Source organism: Macrobrachium nipponense, chromosome 26, assembly GCF_015104395.2.
Source record: "Macrobrachium nipponense isolate FS-2020 chromosome 26, ASM1510439v2, whole genome shotgun sequence".
Taxonomy (NCBI): domain Eukaryota; kingdom Metazoa; phylum Arthropoda; class Malacostraca; order Decapoda; family Palaemonidae; genus Macrobrachium; species Macrobrachium nipponense.
In genome coordinates, this window is record NC_087215.1 from 67,956,907 (window position 1) to 67,976,906 (window position 20,000).

The window sequence follows — 20,000 nt, forward strand, 5'->3', positions numbered from 1 at the left end:
CATCGTCAAGGAGCTCCTTGACGATGTCTGAATAAAGACGAAAGCGCTTGATTCCTGACTATCATTTCCCGTGGTATTCGCTTATATATATATATATATATATATATATATCTTATATATATATATATATATATATATATATATCTATATATATATGTGTGTGTGTGTGTGTGTGTGTGTGTGTGTGTGTGTGTGTGTGTGTGTGTATTATATATGTACTGGAGAGAGAGAGAGAGAGAGAGAGAGAGAGAGAGAGAGAGAGACTACTTTTGCACTTTGCATCCTTAGATGTTCAAATATTAATACCGAATTCATAATAAATTTCGATTAACTTTCATCTAATTGCTAATATATGATAATCACTATATACTGCCCAGGAGCAAGATCCCGTGCTGGCATATGGCAGCTTAACTTTGACTATCTGTATATTCACCTATCCTGATCAGGATTCGAGCCCATACTATCTTGGGTTGATACCCGGAAAGCAATGACTCAATGAACTTTCTGGGACTCGGGCATAAATTTTCCTTTAATTAGAACTTACCTGTTCGCCTCTCCTGCACACAGAAGGACCTTCGGCCAGGATGTAGAATGGAGGATCTCCGTTGAACTGTTGGAGGAAAGATGAGTTATGTCAGGATGAAAAGAGTCATTAATCTGTTGCGGAATAACATTGGCTTTTGGCAACGATAAATCTTCGTATGTCTCCAACTTTCAATGTTATCCTTTCATTCCCACGTCCTCCTACTGACTGCTGACTGGGACTCACTGCTAGAACACTTTCTTTCCCACTAATGCCTTTTCATTTTCGACCCAGTGTTTCAATTGAGCCGAATGGTCGTGTTTTACATGGACAGTTTGTTGAATTAACGGTTACGGGCTGCTGAAAAGCAAGAGCCCGTGCCAGCATAAGGCTGGCTTAATTTTCCTGCTGCTGCGGACAAACCTAACTGATAAAATTGAGTTCATAATTATATTAATCATCATGCAAAACCTATCATGTGAAAACAAAATGCCAGTCTGTGATAAATTAAAATATATGAGACAAGCGAAATAGATAGAAATAAATAAATCAACGTCCAAAGACGTACTGCAGCCTCTTTGGTAAAAGTTGCATTGACATAGGAACTTTTTTTTTTTTTTGGCAAAAGTTGTTGGGACATAAAAACTGCCATGCCGAAGGTACTTCTTTCATGAAAGAAGTTGCAGCGAACCATATTTGAAGGGAAAACAGTCATTACAAAGTATACAAGTATACATCTTCAGTGTCGCTATGCCACAAAAAAAAAAAAAAAAAAAAAAAAAAAAAAAAAACACTAGAACAGACTATAGTAGATTTACATCAACCGTGCATTTGATGTCTAGCCTGTCCCTTACGACGCACCTGATTGGCTGTTGATAAAGCCATCACAGAGCTGGAAACTTTCAGTCTCTCTCGAGAGTTCACATGGGCAGGATGTGTGTTCCTCCTCTCCTGAGGGATACGTCTTTCAAACGTCTACCTCAGGAGAGGTGGCGCATCCTACCCATGTGAACTCTCGTGAGAGACTGAGAGTTTCCAGCCCTGTGATAGGCTTATCAACAGCCAATCAGGAGCGTCGTAAGGGACAGGGCCTATACATCAAATGCACGGTTGATACTACAACGAAAAGACACAATTTCTTTAATTTTTTTTGTTAGGACAGAAGATACAGACCACTTGGAAAGTTGGCTTGCAAAAGACCGCTATGCAATCAAAATCTACCACGGCAATGGAAGTAGCTTTTGCAGAGGTTGCCATGGCACAAATGTGATCTTTTAAAAGCTACCATGACACAGGATACAGGTTTTCATGCAAGTCAGTATAAGAAAATGATCTAAATATTTCAAGTTGTCATGAAAAAGAAGAGATTTGGTATGGCAAATGATACGATCATTAAAAATTTGCGATGACAAAGAACGCAGTTAATAAATACTTGACTTGTCAAAATATCTAACACCTGGACAAATTGCTAAGACAAAGGACACAAACCCGTAGTAGGGTAGTGCCGTCAGTGGAACCTCATGCAGAGCACTATAGGCATTACTTAAGGTTCTTTGCAGTGTGTCTACGGCCCTTAGCTGCAACCACTTTCGTTTCCTTTTACTGTACCTCCGTTCATATTCTTTCTTCGTCTTACTTTTCACCCTCTCCTAATACTTGATTCAAAATGCAACTGCTTTGAGGTATTCCTCCTTTTACACCTTTCAAACCTTTTACTGTCAATTTCCATTTCAGCGCTGAATGACCTCATAGGTCCCAGTGCTTGGCTTTTGGCCTAAAATCTATATTCAACTCAACTCAAAGGACCAACAAAGGTTTACAAAATCTAACCTACCACAAAGGATCTAACTCTTGTGAAATTTGCTGCGACGGATCTCACTTCTTAAATCCTGGTTAGTTCCAAAAAAAAGGCGAAAGATTCATAACACAATTTTACTTCAGACATTAAATTTAATTCATTTCATTACCTGTTCTATTTTATTGATTCCTTTTATCAATTTTTCACATTTTTACTTTACGTATTTCACATTCTTGGCTGTATTATTAGTACGATTAATAGAGGTTGTTCATATATAATTACCCTACTGAGAGAGAGAGAGAGAGAGAGAGAGAGAGAGAGAGAGAGAGAGAGAGAGAGAGATCTTTACCAACAGTTGCTTTCGAAGTGAAGGTCAGTCCATATTCGTCGTGAACTGCATACGCCTCAATCATCCAGTTCTCTGCAGTTTTGGCAATCTCTCGAGTTATCACTTCGTGTCCCTTGTGTCCTGAATAATAATAATAATAATAATAATATAATAATAATAATAATAATAATAATAATAATAATACTTGTAACCTCAAAGAAGACCACAGATTATTATGATAATTATAGCATAATAATAGCTGCGTGTGAAGAGAGGGTAATTTATGCTGAATTTTTACATTTAAGCAATAAAGGATACTGTCAATTTTAACTATATTTAAGATTTCTGTTATTAGCTTTAATACAAATTATAACTGTCGTGACCACTTAACGTTATGGTTTCAACAATCCACAATTCTAGCGTATACAAACAATAATCCAAAAGTAATGAAAATGATTCGTTATTGTTTTCTTTGTGATTACGTCAGGTTGCTAGGCAAGCTTTTCTACACACACGCACACACACACACACACACACACACATACGTTCATGTTTTCAGGGGTGCAAAAGTCAGAACACCACCTCTACTACATCAGTAAAGGTGTTGCAGCACTGCACAAATGCAGGACTTGATCCATTGATTCAGCTTATCCTGACTTCACCCACCTGACCTGACTTCACTCACCGATCCAGTAGACGGTGGTTCCACCATTCCACGTCGTCTGGGTCGAAGGAATCCATCACGAAGTTGGCGCGAAGGAGGCGGAAGAGCATGTCTGAACTCAGCTCCAGCGATCTGTGAACAAGAAGTTGAACATTCATATATGAAGGGCTGATGTTGTAGAATTTCTTTTGCTTTGAGGGTTAATCTCTACTTCAATAGTTAATGGATGAATGAGACAGCGCTTCGTCATTAATTTCTTTTTTTCTGTACAACCACCCTCCTACTGAGAATACAAAAGAAATTCTCTCTGCTGTCCCCGATCAAGGTACTTTCTGTCTGAACTCCCATGAGGCCTGGGTCTTCATCTATACCGTTATCTATGATTAAAAAGACCTTCCTGCTGGTCTTCGGCCTGCCATTTTCATCATATCTACTGAACATTTCTGACCAGCTGTTTCTCCTCCATTTTATTATTGTCTCCAGACCATCTCATGCTACGTACGGACACACACACTCATATATAAGTAAGATAAAAGACCCCATTTCAACTCAACCTCAGTACCCGACCCCAATTTGGCTCACCGGTGATAAACTCCATAAGGTCGGCTTTATCTTAACCTCACGTACGTTGACCATTAACACCCCACCCGGGAAAAAACACCAAATATTTCGCTCTACTTAAATAAAGAACCGCAAATTGCCTCATGAAAAACTCTTAGGATAGGAGAACCATGGTTTTACTCGACTCCCTGAAAATACCCAACCCCATTTTGGCTCAAGGTATACTCTACGGATGAAAAAAACTACCATTTCACATAATAATGATGATGATGAAAAATTCAAGGCCCTCCCTTACCTACCTAGCCCACCACCGGAAGAGCCCAGAGGCTGCCATCCAACCAAAGCAGGTGGAAGGAATCCACCGGAAGAGGCCAGAGGCTGCACATCCAATCACCTAAGCAGGTGGAAGTGCTCCACTGGCAGAGGTAAGAGGCTGCCCATCCATCTGCCTCAGCAGTGAAGGGCACCCACTGGCCCTCACTGGTAGAGTCCGTCCGCCTGCCTTGGCGGGAAGGGCACCCACTGTTCCTCGCTGGTAGAGTCCGTCCGTCCTGCCTCGGCAGGGAAGGGTAGGTACCCACTGGTTGTCGATGGTAGTGTCCGTCTGACTGCCTTGGCGGGGAAGGGCGGGGCACACTGGTACTCGCTGGTAGAGTCCCGTCCGCATGCCTGCGGGTGCCAGGAGAGGCTGCCCATCCCCACCGAAGCCGGGGAAGGGCTCGACTGGCGGGTCCAGGAGAGGCTGCCCATCCCCACTGAAACCGGGGGAATGACTGGACAGGTGGGGGCCAGGAGAGGCTGCCCATCCCAACCAAAGCAGGTGGAAGGAATCCACCGGAAGAGGCCAGAGGCTGCACATCCTCACCTAAGCAGGTGGAAGTGCTCCACTGGCAGAGGTAAGAGGCTGCCCATCCATCTGCCTCAGCAGTGAAGGGCACCCACTGGCCCACTGGTAGAGTCCGTCCGCCTGCCTTGGCGGGGAAGGGCACCCACTGTTCCTCGCTGGTAGAGTCCGTCCGTCTGCCTCGGCAGGGAAGGGTACCCACTGGTTGTCGATGGTAGTGTCCGTCTGACTGCCTTGGCGGGGAAGGGCACACACTGGTACTCGCTGGTAGAGCCCGTCCGCATGCCTGCGGGTGCCAGGAGAGGCTGCCCATCCCCACCGAAGCCGGGGGAAGGGCTCGACTGGCGGGGGTCCAGGAGAGGCTGCCCATCCCCACTGAAACCGGGGGAATGACTGGACAGGTGGGGGCCAGGAGAGGCTGCCCAACCCCACCGAAGCAGGGGGAAGGGCTCGGCTGGTGGGGGCCAGGAGAGGCTGCCCATCCCCGCCGGAAGCCAGGGCAAGGGCTCAGCCGGCAGGGGTCAGGAGAGGCTGCCCATCCCAGCCGGTAGTAGGGGCAACAAAATGCTCGGGCTCGGCCAGCGGGGGCCAGGAAAGGCTTGCAATATCCCCGCCCAAAGAAGGGGCAAGGGCTCGGCCGGCGGGGGCCAGGAGATGCTATCCATCCCCACTGGAGCCGGGGCAAGGGCTAGGAGAGGCTGCCCATCCCTGACGAAGCCAGGGCAAGGGTTCGGCCGGAGGGGGCCAGGAGAGGCTGCCCAACCCTCCAAAGCCGGGGCAAGGGCCTCGGCTGCCGGGGGCCAGGAGAGGCTGCCAATCCCTGTCGAAGCGGGGCAAGGGCTCGGCTGCCGGGGGGAACAGAAGAGGCTTCCCATCCCCGCCAAGGCCGGGGCAAGGGCTCGACGGCGGGGGACCAGAAGAGGCTGCCCATCCCCGCCGAAGCCGGGGCAAGGGCTTGGCCGGTGGGGGCCAGGAGAGGCTGCCCAACCCCGCCAAAGCAGGGGGAAAGGCTCGACCGGCGGAGGCAAGAAGAGGCTGCCCATCCCCACCGAAGCAGGGGGAAGGGCTTGACTAGAGGAGGAAAGGAGAGGTTGCCCATACCCCGAAGCAGGGGAAGGGATTGACCGGTGGAGGCCAGGCTGCCCAACCCTGCCGAAGCAGGGGGAAGGGCTCGACCGGCGGCGGCAGGAGAGGCTGCCCATCCTCCCCGAAGCAGTGGGAAGGGCTCTACCGGCAGGGGGCAGGAGAGGCTGCTCATCCCCCCTAGCCAAGCAGGGGTAAGGGTTTAAACCGGCGGAGGCCAGGTGAGGCTGCCCATCCCCGCCGAAGCAGGTGGACTTCACCAGTGGGAGGTAATGGCTAGCTGAGGGGAACCAGCCATTGGCCCAACTGTCAGAGTCCATCAGCCTGCCTTGGTGGGGAAGGGCACCCACCGGCTCTCGCTGGTAGATTCCTTCCACCTGCCTTGGTGGGAAGGACACCCATTGGTCCTCATGGTAGAGTCCGTTCCACCTGCCTCGGCAGGGAAGGGCAGGGCCACCCATTTGTCCTTGCTAGTAAGTCCATCTGCCATCCTCGGCAGGGAAGGGCACCCAAAAGTCCTCGCTGGTAGAGTCCGTCCGCCTGCCTCGGCAGGGAAGGGCACCCACTGGTCCACGCTGTAAAGTCCATCTGCCTGCCTGCGTCGGGGAAGGCACCCACTGGCTCTCACTGGTAGAGTCCTTCCACCTGCCTTGGTGGGGAAGGACACCATTGGTCCTCGCTGGTAGTAGTCCGTCCACCTGCCTCGGCAGGGTAAGGGCACCCATTTGTTCTTGCTAATAGAGGTCCGTCTGCCATCCTCGGCAGGGAAGGGCACCAAAAAATCCTCGCTGGTAGAGTCCGTCCGCCCGCCTCGGCGAGGAAGGGCCCCCCCTGGTCCACGCTGGTAAAGTCCATCTGCCTACCTCGTCAGGGAAGGGCACCCTGGTCCTCGCTGGTAGAGGCTGTCCGCCTGCCTTGGCGGGGCAGGGCACACAAATGGTCCTCACTGGTAGTGTCTGTCCGCCTGCCTTGGCGGGGAAGGGCACCACTGGGCGTCGCTGGTACAGTCCGTCCAGTCTGCCTCAGTGGGGAAGGGCACCCACTGTCCTCGCTGGTAGAGTCCGTTCTCATGCATCGGCAGGGAAGGCCACACACTGTTCCTCGCTGGTAGAGTCCATATGCCTGTCTGCGGGGGCCAGGAGAGGCTGCCCATCCCTACCGAAGCAGATTGAAGGGCTCGACCAGTGGGGGCAAGGAGAGGTAGCCCAACCCTGCCGAAGCAAGGGGATGGGCTCGACGGCGGCCGGGGGCCAGAAGAGTCTGCCCATCACAGCCAAAGAAAGGGGAAGACCTCGACTGGTGGGGTCCAGGAGAGGCTGCCCATCCCCACTGAAGCAAGGGGAGGGCTCGACAGGTGAGGCCAGGAGAGGTTGCCCATCCCCCAGCCGAAGCAGGTGGAAGGGCTCGACCGGCGGGGTCCAGGAGAGGCTGCACATCCCAGCCAAAACAGGGTGAAGGGCTCGACTAGCGGGGTCCAGGAGAGGCTGCCCATCCCAGCCGAAGCAGGAGGAAGGGCTCGACAAGCGGGGACCAGGAGAGGCTTGCCCATCCCAGCCGAAGCAGGGGGAAGGCCTCAATTGGCGGGGGCCAGGAGAGCTGCCCATCCCTACCAAAGCAGGGGGAAGTGTTCGACAAGCGGAGGCCAGAACAGGCTGCCCATCCCAGATGAAGCAAGGGGAAGAGTCAACCGGCGGGGGTCCAGGAGAGGCCGCCATCCCCACTGAAGCAGGGGAAGGGCTCAACAAGCGGGAACCAGGAGAGGCTGCCAATCCACACCAAAGCAGGGGGAAGGGCTCAACTGGCGGGGGCCAGTAGAGGCTGCCCATCCCCACTGAAGCAGGGGGAAGGGCTCGACTGGCAGGGGCCAGGAGAGGCTGCCTATCCCACGGAAGCAGGGGGAAAGGGCTCGACCGGCCGTGGGTCCAAGAGAGGCTTGCCCCATCCCAGCCAAAGAAGGGGGTGGAAGGGCTCGACCGGATGGTCCTCGCTGGTAGAGTTCGTCTGCCTACTTCGGTGGGAAGGGCACCCACTGGTCCTCGCTGGTAAGAGTCCGTCCGCCTGCTTTCGGCGGGGAAGGGCACCCACCGGTCCACGCTGGGAGAGTCCGTCACTCCACCTGCCTCGGCAGGGAAGGGCACCCACTGGTCATCGCTGGTAGAGTCTATCCACCTACCTCGGCGGGGAAGGGCACCCACTGGTCCTCGCTGGTAGAGTCTATCCACCTGCCTCGGCGGGGAAGGGTGCACCCACTGGTCCTCACTGGTAGAGTCTATCCACCTGCCTCGGCGGGAAGGGCACCCACTGGTCCTCGCTGGTAGAGTCTATCCACCTGCCTCGGCAAGGAAGGGCACCCACTGGTCTTCACTGTAGAGTTTATCCACCTGCCTCGGCGGGGAAGGGCACCCACTGGTCCTCGCTGGTAGAATCCGTCACTCCACCTGCCTCGGCGGGGAAGGGCACCCACTGGTCCTCACTGGTAGAGTCTATCCACCTGCCTCGGCGGGGTGGAAGGGCACCCACTGGTCCTCACTGGTAGAATCGTCACTCCACCTGCCTCGGCGGGGGAAGGGCACCCACTGGTCCTCGCTGGTAGAATCTGTCACTCCACATGCCTCGGCGGGGAAGGGCACCCACTGGTCCTCACTGGTAGAGTCTATCCACCTGCCTCGGCGGGGAAGGGCACCAACTGGTCCTCACTGGTAAGAGTCTATCCACCTGCCTCGGCGAGGAAGGGCACGCACTGGTCCTCAGCCTGGTAGAATCCGTCACTCCACCTGCCTCGGCGGGGTGGGAAGGGCACCCATTGGTCCTCGCTGGTAGAGTCTATCCACCTGCCTCGGCAGGGAAGGGCACCCACTGGTCCTCACTGTAGAGTCTATCCACTGCCTCGGCGGGGAAGGGCACCCCTCACTGGTCCTCACTGGTAGTGTCCTATCCACCTGCCTCGGCGGGGAAGGGCACCCCACTGGTCCTCACTGGTAGAGTCTATCCACCTGGCTCGGCGGGGAAGGCACCCACTGGTCCTCATGGTAGAGTCTATCCACCTGCCTCGGCGGGGAAGGGCACCCACTGGTCCTCGCTGGGTAGAATCCGTAACTCCACCTGCCTCGGCGGGGAAGGGCACCCACTGGTCCTCGTTGGTAGAATCCGTCACTCCACCTGCTCGGCGGGAAGGGCAGCCCACTGGTCCTCACTGGTAGAGGTCCGGTAAGTCTATCCCCCTGCCTCGGCCAGGAAGGGCACCCACTGGTCCTCGTTGGTAGAATCCGTCACTCCACCTGCCTCGGCGGGAAAAGGGCACCCCCACTGTCCTCCTCACTGGTAGTCTATCACCTGCCTCGGCCGGGAAGGGCACCCACTGGTCCTCGCTGGTAGAATCCGTCACTCCACCTGCTCGGCGGGCGGGGAAGGGTCACCCACTGGTCCTCGTTGGTAGAGTCCGTCCTCCTGCCTCAGTGGGGAAGGGCATTGACTGGTCCACGCTGGTAGAGGCCGTCCCCATGCCCTTGGTGGAGAAGGGCAGCACGGTCCTCGTGTAGAGTCCGTCACCTGCTCGGCGGAAAGGGCACCCACTGGTCCTCGCTAGGTAGAGTCCGTCCACCTGCCTCGGCGGGAAAGGGCACCCATGGGTCCTCGCTGGTAGGGAGTCCTCCACCTCCTCAGCGGGAGGGACCTAGGTCCTCACTGGTAGAGTCCATCCGCCTGCCTCGGTGGGGAAGGGGACCCACTGGTCCTCGCTGGTAGAGTCTGTCTGCTTACCTCGGCGGGGAAGGGCACCCACTACTCCTCGCTGGTTGAGTCCATCCGCCTGCCTCGGCGAGGAAGGGCACCTATTGGTCCTCGCTGGTAGCGGACCGTCCGCCTGCCTCGGTGGGGAAGGGCACCCACTGGTCCTCAACCAGGTAGAGTCCTCCACCTTCCTCGGCGGGGAAGGGCACCCATTTCCCTATCCCTGCTAGTTAGAGTCCGTCTGCCATCCTCGGAGGGGAAGGGCACCCAAAAGTCCTCGCTGGTAGAGTCTGTCCACCCACCTCGCGGGGGAAGGGCACCCACTGGTCCTCGCTGGTAGAGTCCGTCTGCCTGCCTCGGCGGGGAAGGGCACCCACAGATCCTCGCTGTAGAGTCCGTTCTCCTGCATCGGCAGGGAAGGGCAAACCCACTCCCTTCGCTGGTAGAGTCCTTCGCCTGCCTGCGGGGGCCAGGAGGACGCTGCCCATCCCCACCGAAGAAGTGAAGGGCTCGACTGGCAAGGTCCAGGAGAGGCTACCCATCCCCACCGAAGCAGACTGAAGGGCTCGACAACGGGGGCAAGGAGAGGTAGCCCAACCATGCCGAAGCAGGGGGATGGCTCGACCAGCGGGGGCCAGAAGAGGCTGCCCATCCCCACTGAAGCAAGGGGAAGGGCTTGACCGGCAGGGGCCAGGAGAGGCTGCACATCCCCACCGTAGCAGGGGGAAGGGAAGGGCTCGACAAGCGCGGGCCAGGAGAGGCTGCCCATCCCAGCCAAAGCAGGGGGATGGGCTCAACCGGCAGGGGCCAGGAGAGGCTGCCCATCCCAGCCAAAGCAAGGGGATGGGCTCAACCGGCAGGGGCCAGGAGAGGCTGCCCACCCATCCCACCGAAGCAGACTGAAGGGCTCGACCAACGGGGGCAAGGAGAGGTAACCCAACCAGCCGAAGCAGGGGGATGGGCTCGACCAGCGGGGGCCAGAAGAGGCTGCCCATCCCCACTGAAGCAAGGGAAGGGCTTGACCGGCAGCCAGGCCAGAGCTAGGCTGCATCCCCACCGTAGCAGTAAGGGCTCGACAAGCGCGGGCCAGGAGAGGCTGCCCATCCCCAGCCAAAGCAGGGGAAGGGCTCAACCGGTGTGGTCCAGAAGAGGCTGCCCATCCCCACCGAAGCAGGGGGGAAGGCTCGACGAGCGAGGGCCAGGAGGAGGGGGGCTGCCCATCCTAGCCGAAACAGGGGGAAGGGGCTCGACCGGTGGGGTCCAAGAAAGAGGCTGGCCTATCCCAGCTGAAGCAGGTGGAAGGGCTCGACTGGCGGGGGCCAGGAGAGGCTACCTATTCCAAATGAAGCAAGGGAAAGGGACTGACAAGCGGGGGGCCAGGAGGAAGCTGCCCATCCCAGCCAAAGCAGGAGGGAGGGCCTCAGGAGAAGGGGTGCTCAACCGATGGGGGCCGGGAGAGGCTGCCCATACCCACCGAAGCAGGGGGAAGTGCTCAACCGGAGGGGGTGGGGGCCAGAAGAGGCTGCTCATCCACACCGAAGCAGGGTGAAGGGCTCAACCGGAAGGGGCCAGTGCCCATCCCCACCGAAGCAGGGGTAAGGACTTGACTGGCGGGGGCCAGGAGAGGCTGCCCATCCTAGTCGAAGCAGGGGGAAGGGTTCAACCAGCGGGGTCCAGGGGAGGTCTGCCCATCCCAGCCGAAGCAGGTGGAAGGGCTCGACTGGCTGGGGCCAGGAGAGGCTGCCCAGCCCAGCCAAAGCAGGGGAAGGGCTCAACCGACGGGGGCCGGGAGAGGCTGCCCATCCCAAACGAAGCAGGGTGAAGGGCTCACCCGGAGGGGGCCAGGAGAGAATGCCCATCCCCACTGAAGAAAGGGGAAGGGGCTGGACAACGCTGGGGGCCAGGAGAGGCTGCCCATCCCAGCCGAAGCAGGGTGAAGGGCTCACCCGGAGGGGTGGGGCCAGGAGATAATGCCCATCCCCACTGAAGAAAGGGAAGGGCTGGACTGGCGGGGGCCAGGAGAGGCTGCCCATCCTAGCCGAAGCAGGGGGAAGGGTTCGACCGATGGGGGCCAGGAGAGGCTGCCCATCACCACGGAAGAAGGGGGAAGGGCTCGACAGGAGGGGTCCAGGAGAGGCTGCCCGTCCCATCCGAAGCAGGCGGAAGAGCTCAACAGCTGGGGCCAGGACCGGCTGCCATCCCAACTGAAGCAGGGGAAGGGCTCGACCGGCTGGGGCCAGGAGAAGCTGCCCATCACCACTGAAGCAGGTGAAGGGCTCAACTGGCGGTGGCCAGGAGAGGCTGCCATCCCATGGAAGCAGGGGGGAGGTTCTCGGCCAGCAGGGTGCCAGGAGAGGCTACCAATCCCAGCCGAAGCATGGGGAAGGTCTCGTATAGCGGGGTCCAGGAGAGGCCTCCCATCCCAGCCAAAGTCGGGGGAAGGGCTCAACCTGCGGTGGCCAGAGAGCTTCCCCATCCCTGCCGAAGTAGGGGGAAAGGCTCAACTGGGGGTAGGCTAGGTGAGGCTGCCCATCCCCACCAAAGCAGGTGGACTTCACCAGTGGGAGGTAAGGCTAGCTTGGGGGAACCAGCCCAATGGCCCAACTGGCAGAGACCCATCATCCTGCCTTGGTGGGGAAGGGCACCCAATGGTCCTCGCTGTAGAGTTCGTTCCCTGCTTCGGTGGGGAAGGGGCACCCACTGGTCCTCATTGGTAGAGTCCCATCCGCCTGCCTCGGCAGGGAAGGGCACCCAATTATCCTTTTTAGTAGAGTCCGTCTACCATCATCAGAGGGGAAGGGCACCCAAAAGTCCTCGCTGGTAGAGTCTGTCCACCGCCTTGGCGGGGAAGGGCACCCACTGGTCCAGGCTGGTAGAGTTCGTCCGTCTGCCTCGGTGGGGAAGGGTACCCACTGCTCCTCGCTGGTAGAGTCCGTCAGTCTGCCTCGGCGGGGGAAGGGCACCCACTGGTCCTCACTAGTGGAGTCCGTTCTCCTGCATCGGCAGGGAAGGGCACCCACTGCTCTTCGCGAGTAGAGTCCGTTCGCCTGCCTGCGGGGGCCAGGAGACGCTGGCCCATCCCCACCGAAGGCAGGGGGGAGGGCTTGACTGGCGAGGGCCAGGAGGGGCTGTCCATCCTAGCCGAAAGAGGGGGAAGGGCTCGACCTGCGGGGTCTAGAAGAGGCTGCCCATCCCAGCCGAAGCAGTGGAAGGGCTCGATTGGCGGGGGCGGGGGAGGAGAGGCTGCCCATTCCAGCTAAAGCAAGGGGAAACGGGATCGACAAGCGGGGTCCAGGAGAAGCTGCCATCCCAGCCAAAGCAGGGGGAAGGGCTCAACCGACTGGGAGCGGGTGAGAGGCCAGAAGAAGCTGCCCATCTCAGATGAAGCAGGGGGGAAAGGGCTCAAACGGAGGGGGCCAGGAGAGGCTGCCCATCCCCACGAAGCAGAGGGAAAGGGTTCGACCGGCGGCGGCCAGGAGAGGCTGCCCATCACCCACGGAAGCAGGGGTAAGGGCTCACTGGCGGGGTCCACGAGAGGCTGCCCATCCCAGCCAAAGCAGGTGGAAGGGCTCGATCGGCGGGTTATAGGGGAGGCTGCCCATCCCAGCCGAAGCAGGTGGAAGGGCTCGACTGACGGGGGACAGGAGAGGCTGCCAATCCCAGCTGAAGCAAGGGGAAGGGATCGACAAGCGGGGGCTAGGAGAAGCTGCCCATCCCAGCCAAAGCAGGGGAAGGGCTCAACCAGGGGGGCCCAGGAGGAGGCTGCCCATCCCCACGGAAGCAGGGTAAGGGCTCGACCGGCGGGGTCCAGGAGAGGCTGCCCATCCCAGCCAAAGCAGGGGGAAGGGCTCGACCGGTCCGGCGGGGTCCATGGGGGAAGGCTGCCCATCCCAGCAAAGCAGGTGGAAGGGCTCGGACCGGCGGGGTCCAGGGAGGCTGCCCATCCCCCCCCCCCCCAGCCAAAGCAGGGGGAAGGGCTCGACGGCGGGGTCCAGGGGTGGGGAGGCTGCCCATCCCAGCCAAAGCAGGTGGAAGGGCTCGACCGGCGGGGTCCAGGGGAGGCTGCCCATCCCGGGAGCCAAAGCAGGTGGAAGGGCTCGACCGGCTGGGTCCAGGGGAGACTGCCCATCCCAGCCAAAGCAGTGGAAGGGCTCGACCGGCGGGGTCCAGGGGAGGCTGCCCATCCCAGCCAAAGCAGGTGGAAGGGCTCGACCGGCGGGGTCCAGGGGAGGCTGCAATCCCAGCTGAAGCAAGGGGAAGGGATCAACCTGAGGGGGCAGGAGAGGCTGCCAATCCCATCTGAAGCAAGGGGAAGGGCTCAACCTGAGGGGGCCAGGAGAGGCTGCCATCCACACGGAAGCAGGAGGAAGGGCTTCGGACCGGCGGGGGCCAGTAGAGGCTGCCCATGGCCCAACGGAAGCAGGGGGAAGGGCCCTCGACCGGCGGGGTGTCCAGGAGAGGCTACCCGACCCAGCCGAAGCAGGTGGAAGAGCTCGACTGGCGGGGTCCAGGAGATTGGCTGCCCATCCCCAGCAGAAGCAGGGGGAAGGGTTTGACCGTCGGTAGAGACAGGAGAGGCTGCCCATCCAAACTAGCAGGGAAAGGCCTCGACCGGCTGGGGCCAGGAGAAGCTGCCCATCACCACTGAAGCAGGGGCAAGGGCTCAACCAGCGGTTGGCCAGAAGAGGCTGCCCATCCCCACGGAAGCAGGAGGAAGGGCTCGGCCAGCAGGGGGCCAGGAGAGGCTTCCAATCCCAGCCGAAGCATGGGAAGGGCTCGAATGGCGGGATCCAGGAGAGGCTGCCCATTCCAGCCGATGTAGGGAGAAGGGCTCAACCAGCGGGGGACAAAGAGAGGTGCCCATACCTGCCGAAGTAGGGGAAAGGGCTTGACTGGTGGAGGCCAGGTGAGGCTGCCCATCCCCACCAAAGCATGTGGACTTCACCAGTGGGAGGTAATGGCTAGCCATTGGCCCAACTGGCAGAGTCCGTCCGCCTGCCTTGGTGGGGAAGGGCACCCCAATGGTCCTCGCTGGTAGAGTTCGTCCACCTGCTCAGTGGGGAAGGGCACCCACTGGTCCTCACTGGTGGAGTCCATCTGCTGCCTCGCAGGGAAGGGCACCCACTTATCCTTTATAGTAGAGTCTGTCTGCCATCCTCGGAGGGGAAGGGCACCAAAACAGTCCTCGCTGGTAGATTCTGTCCACCCGCCTCAGTGGGGAAGGGCACTGGTCCACGCTGGTAGAGTCAGTCTGTCTGCCTCGGTGGGGTAGGGTACCCACTGGTCCTCGCTAGTAGAGTCCGTCAGTGTGCCTCGGCGGGGGAAGGGCACCCACAGGTCCTCGCTGGTAGAGTCCGTTCTCCTGCATCGGCAGGGAAGGGCACCCACTGTTCGTTTGGGTAGAGTCAGTTTGCCTGCCTGCGGAGGCCAGGAGAGGCGGCCCATCCCCACCGAAGCAGGGGGGAAGGTCGACTGGCGGGGGTCCAGGATAGGCTACCCATCGCCACCGAAGCAGACTGAAGGGCTCGACCGGCGGGGGCCAGGAGAGGTAGCCCAACCTGCGAAGAAGGGGATGGGCTCGACCGGAGGGGGCCAGGAGAGGCTGCCCATCCCAACTGATGCAGGGGAAAGGGCTTGACCAGCAGGGGAAAGGGCTTGACCAGCAGGGGCAAGGAGAGGCTGCCCATCCTCACCGAAGTAGGGGGAAGGGCTCGACCGGCGGGGGCCAGGAGAGGCTGCCATCCCCCACTGAAGCAGGGGGGATAGGGCTCGACAAGTGGGGGACAGAAGAGGCTGGCCTATCCCAGCCGAAGCAGGGTGAAGGGCTCAAACCGGAGGGGGCCAGGAGAGGTAGCCGAACCCTGCCATAGTAGGGGGATGGGCTCGACCGGCGGGGGCCAGGAGAGGCTGCCCATCCCCACTGAAGCAGGGGAAAGGGCTTGACCGGCAGGGGGCAAGGAGAGGCTGCCCATCCTCACCGAAATAGGGGGAAGGGCTCGGGACAGGTGGTGGCCAGGAGAGGCTGCCCATCCCCACCAAAGCAGGGGGAAGGGCTCGACAAGCACAGGCCAGGAGAGGCTGCCCATCCCAGCCAAAGCAGGGGGAAGGGCTCAACCGGCGGAGGCCAGGAGAGGCTGCCCATCCCCACCGAAGTAGGGGAAAGTGCTTGACCGGCAGGGGCAAGGAGAAAGCTGCCCGCCCCGCTCCCACTGAAGCTGGGGGAAGGGCTCAACCGGCGGGGCCTAGGAGAGGCTGCCCATCCCCACCAAAGCATGGGGAAGGGCCTCGACAAGCGGGGTGTCGCGGGGGAGAGGCATGCCCATCCCAGCCGAAATAGGGAGAAGGACTCGACAAGCGGGGTCCAGGAGAGGCTGCCCATCCCAGCCGAAATAGGGAGAAGGCCTCGACAAGCGGGGTCCAGGAGAGGCTGCCCATCCCAGCCGAAGTAGGGGGAAGGACTCGACAAGCGGGGTCCAGGAGAGGCTGCCCATCCCAGCCGAAGTAGGGGGAAGGACTCGACAAGCGGGGTCCAGGAGAGGCTGCCCATCCCAGCCGAAATAGGGGGAAGGACTCGACAAAGCGGGTCCAGGATAGGCTGCCCATCAGCCAAAGTAGGGGGAAGGATCGAACAAGCGGGGGGTCCAGGAGAGGCTGCCCATCCCAGCCAAAGTAGGGGGAAGGACTCGACAAGCGGGGTCCAGGAGAGGCTGCCCATCCCAGCCGAAGTAGGGGGAAGGACTCGACAAGCGGGGTCCAGGAGAGGCTGCCCATCCCAGCCGAAGTAGGGGGAAGGACTCGACAAGCGGGGTCCAGGAGGAGGCTGCCCACCCACCGAAGTAGGGGGAAGGACTCGACAAGCGGGGTCCAGGAGAGGCTGCCCATCCCAGCCGAAGTAGGGGGAAGGACTCGACAAGCGGGGTCCAGGAGAGGCTGCCCATCCCAGCCGAAGTAGGGGGAAGGACTCGACAAGCGGGGTCCAGGTGAGGCTGCCCACCAGCCGAAATAGGGGGAAAGACTCGACAAGCGGGGTGCACGAGCTGCATCCAGCCGAAGTAGGGGGAAGGACTCGACAAGTGGGGTCCAGGAGAAGCTGCCCATCCCAGCCGAAGTAGGGGGAAGGACTCGACGAGCGGGTCCAGGAGAGACTGCCCATCCCAGCCGAAGTAGGGGGAATGACTCGACGAGCGGGGTCCAGGAGAGGCTGCCCATCCCAGCCGAAGCAGGGGGGGAAGGACTCGACAAGCGGGGTCCAGGAGAGGCTGCCCATCCCAGCCGAAGTAGGGGGAAGGACTCGACAAGCGGGGTCCAGGAGAGGCTGCCCATCCCAGCCGAAGCAGGGGGAAGGACTCGACAAGCGGGGTCCAGGAGAGGCTGCCCCATCCCAGCCGAAGCAGGGGGAAGGACTCGACAAGCGGGGTCCAGGAGAGGATGCCCATCCCAGCCGAAGCGGGGGAAGGGACTCGACAAGCGGGGGTCCAGGGAGAGGCTGCCCATCCCAGCCGAAGTAGGGGGAAGGACTCGACAAGCGAGGTCCAGGAGAGGCTGCCCATCCCAGCCGAAGTAGGGGGAAGGACTCGACAAGCGGGGTCCAGGAGAGGCTGCCCATCCCAGCCGAAATAGGGGGAAGGGCTCGACAAGCGGGGGCCAGGAGAGGCTGCCCATCTCAGCCGAAGCAGGTGGACTTCACCCAGTGGTAGGTAATGGCTAGCTGGGGGGAACCAGCCATTGGCCCAACTGGCAGAGTCCGTCCACCTGCCTTGGTGGGGAAGGGCACCCAATGGTCCTCGCTGGTAGAGTCCGTCCGCCTGCTTCGGTGGGGAAGGGCACCCACTGGTCCTCGCTGGTAGAGTCCGTCCGCCTGCTTCGGTGGGGAAGGGCACCCACTGGTCCTCGCTGGTAGAGTCCGTCCGCCTGCTTCGGCGGGGAAGGGCATCCACTGGTCCTCGCTGGTAGAGTCCGTCCGCCTGCCTCGGCGGGGAAGGGCACCCACTGGTCCTCGCTGGTAGAGTCCGTCCGCCTGCCTCGGCGGGGAAGGGCACCCACTGGTCCTCGCTGGTAGAGTCCGTCCGCCTGCTTCGGCGGGGAAGGGCACCCACTGGTCCTCGCTGGTAGAGTCCGTCCGCCTGCTTCGGCGGGGAAGGGCACCCACTGGTCCTCGCTGGTAGAGTCCGTCCGCCTGCTTCGGTGGGGAAGGGCACCCACTGGTCCTCGCTGGTAGAGTCCGTCCGCCTGCTTCGGCGGGGAAGGGCATCCACTGGTCCTCGCTGGTAGAGTCCGTCCGCCTGCCTCGGTGGGGAAGGGCACCCAATGGTCCTCGCTGGTAGAGTCCGTCCGCCTGCTTCGGTGGGGAAGGGCACCCACTGGTCCTCGCTGTAGAGTCTGTTCCGCCTGCCTCAGAGGGGAAGGGCACCCACTGGTCCTCGCTGGTAGAGTCCAATCCGCTGCCTCGGCAGGGAGGGGCACCCACTGGTCCTCGCTGGTTGAGTCCGTCTGCCTGCCTCGGTGGGGAAGGGTACCCACTGGTCCTCGCTGGTAGAGTCCGTCTGCCTCTTGTCTGTCCCTCACCATCTGTTTCCTCCTCGCTGAAACTGATTCCTTGTAACCTTTTGATGGACTTGTTTTTTTCGAGCCTGTTTCATTTGGCTCTTTTGCTCCTTCGTCTTCTTGCGGCATTTTTTCGCTTGCGGATTTGGCGGCCTCATCTTTTTGTAGTCCCGGAATTCGTTTCCTGGGTAACCCTGGAATCCGCCATACATACTCTTGAGTCTGAGTTTAGCTTTAGCTTTAACTTTAGGCCTGTTATGTTCTGAGTTCTCATCCACTTTCCTCTTCTTCTTGATCTGATTCCTTCACAGCCTCCTCATCGTCTTCAAAGTCCTCCTCACTTGTTCAGAGTCCCCTCCTTATCCTCTTCAGAGTCCTCCTCTTCCTCTTCAGAGTCCTCCTCATCCTCCCACATCCTCTTCAGAGTCTTCCTCATCCTCTTCAGAGTCCTCCTCATCCTCCTCATCCTCTACTTCTGAGTCATCCTCGTCCTCCTCATCTTGCTCTTCTGAAAGAAACTCCCCATCTTCTGAGTCTTCCCAATACTTTGATTCTTCGCTGTCATCATGTGATTCGTTGTTGTCTTCCATTTCTACAGTGTCCTCTATTATTGAATTTTCTTCAATTCCTGATTTCAGGATCACTGTTCACAGGCGCATAATCTTCACTCTGGTCTCGCTGCCTCTTTCTCCTTCTGTTTCTTTCTCCGTTTTCCTTTCTTCTCCTCTTCTATCCATTCTTCTTCCAATTGTTCCACATCATAGATGATGTTGATGGGATTGGCAATGGATAGTTGGGCCATTTCACGTCGACCTTCCCAGCAGGTAGTGATGCATCCTCATCTGAAAGGTTTGGACTTCCAGATCCTCCTTCTCAGGTTCACCGTCTTCCCACTTCAGGTCTGGCGGCTGCTTCTGAAACAATGGTGTTTTCCTTCGCAAGACGCTCTTGCTGTCTCTCCTGCCTCTTTCTGTTTCTATTTTTTCCTTCCTTTCCCTTTTCTTCTCTCTGAAGCCTTCTTCTTTCACATTCTCACTTCATTCAGTGAAGTAGGCAGAATTCTGTCCTCATCGACTGAGGGTGTCTCACAACTTTCTTTGGTTCACCTTTGGGTAACCCATCATCTAACACTGGACTTTTCTTCTCAAAACGCTCTTGCTGTCTCTCCTGCCTCTTTCTGCGTCTATTTTTCCTTTATTTCCTCCTTTCCCTTTCCCTTCTCTCTGAAGAAGCCTTCTTCTTTCACATTCTCCACTTCATACAGTGAAGTAGGCACACAATTTCTTTGGGTTCACCTTCCTCTGGTAAACCCATGCTCTAACATTGGACTATTCTCCTCAAGACGCTCTTGCTGTTCTCTCCTGCCTCTTCTGCGTCTATTTTTTGCTTTGTCCTTTCCCCTTTCTCTCTTTCTTTGAGGCATTCTTCTTTAATATTCTCCACTTCATTCAGTGAAGTATGGGGAATCGGCATTGAGAGTTCGGTGACTTCGGTTTTTTCTTCTTCCCCAGCAGGTAGAATTTTGTCCTCATTGACTGGGGGTGTCTCACAACTTTCTTTTTTGGGTTCACCTTCGGGTAACATTATCGTCTAACACTGGACTTTTGCCCCGCTTTGAGGGAGCCTTTGCCCTTGTAAGTCCTCTTCTATTTCTGGGTGACAGACGGACTCATCTTTCCCCAACAGTTCTTGTTCTCTTTCCTTAATTTCTGATCGAATTCCATCAGAACAGATTCCTGGTGCGGATGGACTCTTCCTTGGCCACCAGTTCTTCTTCTCTTTCCTTTAATTTCTGATCGAATTCAATTAGTAACAGATTCTTGCTGGCGGGCGGACTCTTCCTTTGCCACCAGTTCTTCTCTCTTGCCCGTGATTTCTGATCGAATTCCATCAGAACAGATTCTTGGTGGCTGATGGATTCTTCTT

General features: G+C 58.1%; 1 protein-coding gene across 1 annotated transcript in view; it reads right to left on the reverse strand.

The window, feature by feature from the left end:
• The window catches only part of LOC135199708 (nucleoplasmin-like protein ANO39), a 28,519-nt gene extending 9,855 nt beyond the window's left edge, over positions 1–18,664 (reverse strand). The window contains exons 1-2 of the mRNA XM_064227864.1: positions 18,488–18,664; positions 545–610 (exon numbers count right to left, since the gene is read on the reverse strand). Of these exons, the coding sequence (XP_064083934.1) occupies positions 545–610; positions 18,488–18,664 (243 nt within the window). The remainder of the gene's footprint in view (positions 1–544; positions 611–18,487) is intronic.
• Positions 18,665–20,000: the final 1,336 nt, after the last annotated feature.